General features: G+C 40.4%; 1 protein-coding gene across 1 annotated transcript; it reads left to right on the top strand.

Annotated features, from left to right (window-relative positions):
• Positions 1-605: 605 nt before the first annotated feature.
• Positions 606-5,539, top strand: atpv0e2 (ATPase H+ transporting V0 subunit e2). Its single transcript, XM_079553130.1, has 4 exons — positions 606-833; positions 1,465-1,512; positions 2,741-2,839; positions 4,918-5,539. Exons 1-3 carry the CDS (start codon positions 631-633, stop codon positions 2,832-2,834), a joined length of 345 nt encoding a protein of 114 aa, XP_079409256.1. The 5' UTR covers positions 606-630; the 3' UTR covers positions 2,835-2,839; positions 4,918-5,539.
• The last annotated feature ends 297 nt before the right edge of the window (positions 5,540-5,836 follow it).

Here is a 5,836-nt window from a genome sequence, read left to right on the forward strand (position 1 = left end):
ACCACGGGCACCACTGATGCCTTCACCCTCCAGGTTTTCTCCAGCTCTTCTCTGAGCCCCTGGTATTTCTCTAGTTTCTCGTGTTCCTTTTTCCATACATATATATATATATATATATATATATATATATATATATATATATATATATATATATATATATATATATATATATATATATATATATATGTATATATATATGAGTTTGTTCAAAATATGTCTTCTCATTGTGATAGGCCTATTATCATATAAACTTTGTGTTTAAGTTGTATATGGCAGTTGACCTGTGCGATGGAAAGCCCTAAACTACTTTTAGCAATCAGGCTATTTGGAAGTTAGGCTCTTACTCCATTTGCTTTTTGTGAAGAAGAAATTTCCATTTTTTTCCCCTCAGTTTCTATAACACACTGTAACACATTTAATAGACTATACTGCAGTTTCATACATTTTCCAGCTCGGATGCTGCAGATCATTCGGCACATCACGGATGAGGATGCGATGGGTCGTTCTTCCAGAGACAAACCCCTCGGCCTAATCCTGACAGACACGTCCTTCATTCAATCACAGACCACAATTTCACAACAACGGTCCAATCAGATCCCTCCCTTGCGCGAGTAGGCGGGAACACAGCGGATGCGGACAGCCAGCTCAGCGGCCATTGACGCACAGGCCATTTTTTGCGAGACAACGATATTATTTCATTCGTTTTGGCTGTTCTCTCGAACCAAAACCATGGTGTCGCACTCGCTCGCCTTACCCATGATCTGCTTCACCACGTTATGGGGCCTGGTCGGTGGCGTGGCTCCGTTTTTAGTGCCCAAAGGACCAAACAGGGGGTAGGTTCACTAAAACCATTCATTTACATGATGCCGTCACGTCACGCGGGCTATTCTTAACAAAATGTCATTGAGCAGAAATACATTAGCCATGTAAAGGTTCGTTTTCTTCGCACGATTTGGCATTTGATATTTTTCGTGGGGTTATTATCCTACATGCGTGCGTAAAGGAGAGGCCTGTGCGTCATCCTCGCATCCATCTGTCCATAAGGTCAAAACGAGTCGAGTGTTGGCTGTCAAATCAACACAATATGGTTGGGCAATACAATTCGGTGCTCTGCAGTTATTATTATTTACTACATTAAAGATATTTTACAAACAACAACCGTGTTTTTCTTTTTTTTTTTTCATTGTTGGTTTACAGTTTTGATTGGTGAACCGGAGCTAAGCTAAATCAATGAAGCACCTTTGACTGATTTGTATTTTTTACATACTGACTGTTTATATCTCATGCTATTATTACAATAGGCCCTGCAAGCTTTTATTGTTTTATAGCCTCGTTTCGACATAAACCCAGAGGTAAATAGTCTAGGTTCAAGTCTAGATGTTTTGTTTTAATGAAATTGCCCTGGCCACTGCAATACTGAAGCCACTTTACATTGGTCTAATACGATTTTATTCTTTTTCACAGAGTGATTGTCACCAGTCTCATCCTCACGGCCATCTGTTGTTACTTATTGTGAGTAGAAACATCTTTCCCACATTCTTGCTGTTTGTTTAATATTACGACTTGCACATCTGCAAGTCGTACCAGCTGCACACAGTTATTTAGATCTCAAATTATGGAGCCAGTTGTTGTCTCCTTGGGCAATGCACTTCACCAAGAGCCAGAACAGATGTCGGTACACAAGGTGAATGAAAAATTGCCTGAGAAGCTTAACAATATTCTAAAGACCACTATCGCTTAAATTCAAAACACCATCGCTAATGCCGGGTGATTTTACCAGAGATAATACACCCGATAAAAGTACTATCAAAACATGACAATACATGACAAATTTGAGTAGTGTTCTTTTATGTCTAACAAAATTAAAGAAGAAGAAGACCCAGGACACGGTGGTGGGACTATGTCTCCGAGCTGGCCTGGTGTCGCCTCGGGGTCCCCCCAGAACAGCTGGAGGAAGTGTGTGTGGATCGGGAAGTTTGGGCATCTCTGCTGAGACTGCTGCCCCCGCGACCCGGCCCCGGATAAAGCGGAAGAAAATGGATGGATGGATGGAAAATTAAAGAAAAAATGAGGGGACCATATAAAAATGCTCCAAAATTACAGGAAGACTAGGAATTTGTGAACAAAACATCCACAAAAAAAAAGAAATTAATAATGAATGATATTTGACACTTCCCTGGTGAAGGCTGTACCCTAACCCTGGGTAGAATCCACCCGAAACCTACTTTACCTTGTATCACTATTGCCATCATGTGCCTGTAGAAAAAAAGTATGTTTTGGATTAGGAAAACACCCATGTCATCAAAGACATCAAAGACGATGCTGAAGACAAATTACACTCAGATAAACGTAGCATAATAAAAATCACATGCATTTATTTGCTCGGGTTGCCAGGCAATGGTGTTCTGGGGTTAATGTAAGATTTTGTTGTGAGCATCCAATCTGAAGACATTCAAACTTTCCACAATAAGCCTATTCGACCATTTTGAGCTTGGTTTCTCCTTTTAAGTGTACTCACTGGAAGCCCTCGAACATAGTATTTCATATTGCATTGTGCTTGTGCTAATGCAAATCCTCCACCAGGGGGAGCTCCTCAACCACAATCACCAAGAGGCCTGTGAAATGACCATCAGAGAGCTTTGATATCTTATGTTTTTTCAGCACTAATGTGAAGAGATACTTGTAACCGAAGCATGATTTGTTCCCATGTAAAGGTCTCTCTCCCCCTCTCTGTCCTCAGCTGGTTGATAGCGATTCTGTCTCAGGCCAATCCTCTGTTCGGCCCTCAGCTCAAGAATGAAACAATATGGTATCTGCGCTACTTCTGGGAGTAAACATGGTGAGTTCATCTTTAAAACATGTCAGATTCCACACAAAGAATGCTAATCCTTTTAACAGTTGCTAAATTATGAGAAAGTTCAGGTCTGGACTTAAACATCCGGCTCAATCTATTATTTACAATTGCTTTATAACAGCTGTGTAGAAGTTGGCAGCTGGATAATAGCAGCATTGTTCACAAATGGCAGTAGTATATACACGCACACACATGCACATACCATACCATTCCTGTTTATGAAGCGTGTGTTTATTGAAGAAAATGTACACTTTCCTGCCTAATGCTTTGTGGCATGATTACTCCTCTTATCTTCAAAAGAAAAGTCAAAACTGAAATGTTTTGTGCAATTTGTTAAGGCACACTTTACTGTCCCATAGTGATATCTGTCCTCTGCCGGGGTTAAAGCTGTTTGGAACAATAGGCTAGTAGTCAGGATTGGGTAGACTATTGAACGTTTTTAACCTCTTAACCCCCGCGTAAATGGAGCACATGTTCTCCAGTTCAGTTTTACCCAAATCTGAAAGCTTCTCGAGGATGAAAAGGCAACAAAAACATGACAGAAAAGCGTCTAAAAAGATATGGAAAATGCATCCAAAAAAACGCTACCAAAAAGTTACAAAAACATGACAGAAAATTCTACAGGAACATGACAAAAAAGGCAACATAAATGTGACAAAAAAAAGCGTCAAAAGAGTTATGACAAAGCATAAAAAATGCAGCCAAAAAGTTACAGTAGTGTGATAAAATGGCAACAAACGTGTGAAAAGTGAAATCAGTTTTGTAGAACCTTAGCTTTAAAATGAGGCGTTACTCTGGCCTATAGGCTGTGAGCTCCAGTCGAGAAGCTTTTAGATTTGGGTTAAGCTGAACTAGAGAAAATGTGCTTTTGGTTATGGTGGAGATATGATAAAAGCAACAGGCACAGTGAGAGCATGCAAATTCCACACAGAAAGGCCCCACATGGTCCGGGAATCAAATCCAGGACCTGCCAACCACTGTACTGCAAATATAGTATTGTTGGTTAAAGGGGCTAGATGCAAGTTAGCCATTTTATACTCACTACTGCCACCTCGGGTCATACGTGTAACTGCACCTTCTATATTGAGCTCGTGCATGACGGCACTTCCCGAATGAACACCTTTTTGAGTGACAGTGCAGGATTTTAGAGGCAGCAGTTGTGGTGAACAGGTCTGGATTCATTCTACACCTTAGGACATTGTTGAAACATGTAGGGGGAGAAAATACATAATACATTATTTTTTAACATTTTTAAACTCTGTGTGGTCCCTTTAACGTCTATGTAGCACTTAGATTATCGCTTTGCTGAGAAAGTTTTGACACCAGCTAAATTACCAAATCAATGCCTGTTATTAAACGATAGCTCAGGGAGGACATACAAACACTTCAGAGCACGACGACTGACTGCATTTGCCATTTATTCCCCAAATAAAGGCCAACGGCAGCAAAAGTAAAATGTGTAGGGTTTGGGCTGAGAACCGTTCACTCTATGGTTTCTTAAGAGTTGACCCGCTCTGTCACTGCACACTTTTAAGGTTATTCTTTCATTTTCTTGTAGAGTTTTAAGCGCAGTGTTTTCATCACCACCGTTCAGCCTTTTTGCCTTAAGACGTAGGGAAAGGCGACTAAGGGTCAAGCAAGTATAAAAGAGAGATAGACCCTTTTAGAAAAGAAACTTCACCTTAACTTTTACAATGCGCAGGAATGTGTCCTTGACTCTTGCTCTTTCACAAAACACATTACAGTACATTTGACATAGCTACAATAAAAAACAGTTGCAATAAAAATAAGGAAAAACACCCAACCCAACAGCAAAAGGATCAGCTAAAACGTGTCCCCCTCTGCACAAAACTCAGAGCATCAAACTGAGTCATAACAAGACTTGTGTCATGACCAAAACACGGCTAAAATGGAAGTCAGTTTTGAAAATCAGGACAAAAACACTCCCATGCGCTTTTGTTATGGGTGTGTCTGCATATAATGTGCACATCTCAGTCAGATGGGAGACGTCAGTGATTTTGTGATGCTTATTACTTATATCATTTTCTGTTCCTCGGTTTCAGAATGAAGTCCCAGTGCCCGGCGTCTCTCCTGGATCTGGTTTGCTGGACTTTATCATGTTATTTATTCTCTTTTGAAAAACACAAGGGAACATTTTATTACTTGAATCAACTGTTCATTTGGCATTCGTGTGATCACCGATGCAGCGTGATATTTTACTGTTTCGTTTTCAATTTGATATGATAATAGTTTTACAAGTCACTAAATCTTAACTCAATCAACATGGCGTCTGTGGACTTTTCCCCAGTCTCTTCCCGTCAGCCTTTCCCTGCAATGTGCTTGTATAGTACTTACAGTAGTGAGTTTTGTTTACATATTTATTTATTTTGTTGCCATCAGGGAGCGCAAACTTGTAAAATGTTATTTATTTTAGGCCTGTACGGGCTCGAGTCGTTGTACAATTGTCAATACTTGTGACGTGATGTGTGTGTGTGAAGAGATTGCCTGCGATAATGAAATCTAACATACAGAACAAATGGCCTTTAGTCTCAACCACCTATATGGTTTAAAGTCATTTAAATGCAGGCTGCGCTCGCAACTGAACCCCAAAAGTGGCCCTCCCACAATGTTTAGACCATGTTTAGTCCTAGATCTTGGTGCTTGGGCCTGCATTTCTTCTCGTTTTGACCCTAATTCACAAAAAGTAGAGATCAAACCAAGAAAACTAAATTAGGGAAACCATGACAGTGAAGCATACTTTTAAGTTTCCTTTTGTTTTTTGTTGGAGTGTTCGCAGAAAATGTGTCTCCTTTACGATATAGATATTGCGCAGCCCTACTTTTGATCACTCTCGCAGCCCCTCACACGGGAAAACTCCAATCGCGGCTCCTTTCAGTCGAGAAAGAAGAATAAGAAGGGAAAAAAACATCCCTAAAAATTCACAAGTGGCGACATGCTTCCCCTCCACTCCAGAGCTCAAAC

This window comes from Gobius niger (assembly GCF_951799975.1).
Source record: "Gobius niger genome assembly, chromosome: 3".
Lineage (NCBI taxonomy): Eukaryota > Metazoa > Chordata > Actinopteri > Gobiiformes > Gobiidae > Gobius > Gobius niger.

What these genes read in the sequence shown, in the direction of transcription:
- atpv0e2 (XM_079553130.1), top strand. Translation starts at nt 631, where the DNA reads ATGCGGACAGCCAGCTCAGCGGCCATTGACGCACAGGCCATTTTTTGC. An exon ending in CCCAAAGGACCAAACAGGGG is followed by an intron (nt 834 to 1,464) that starts GTAGGTTCACTA and finishes TCTTTTTCACAG; the next exon opens with AGTGATTGTCACCAGTCTCA. An exon ending in GCCATCTGTTGTTACTTATT is followed by an intron (nt 1,513 to 2,740) that starts GTGAGTAGAAAC and finishes CTCTGTCCTCAG; the next exon opens with CTGGTTGATAGCGATTCTGT.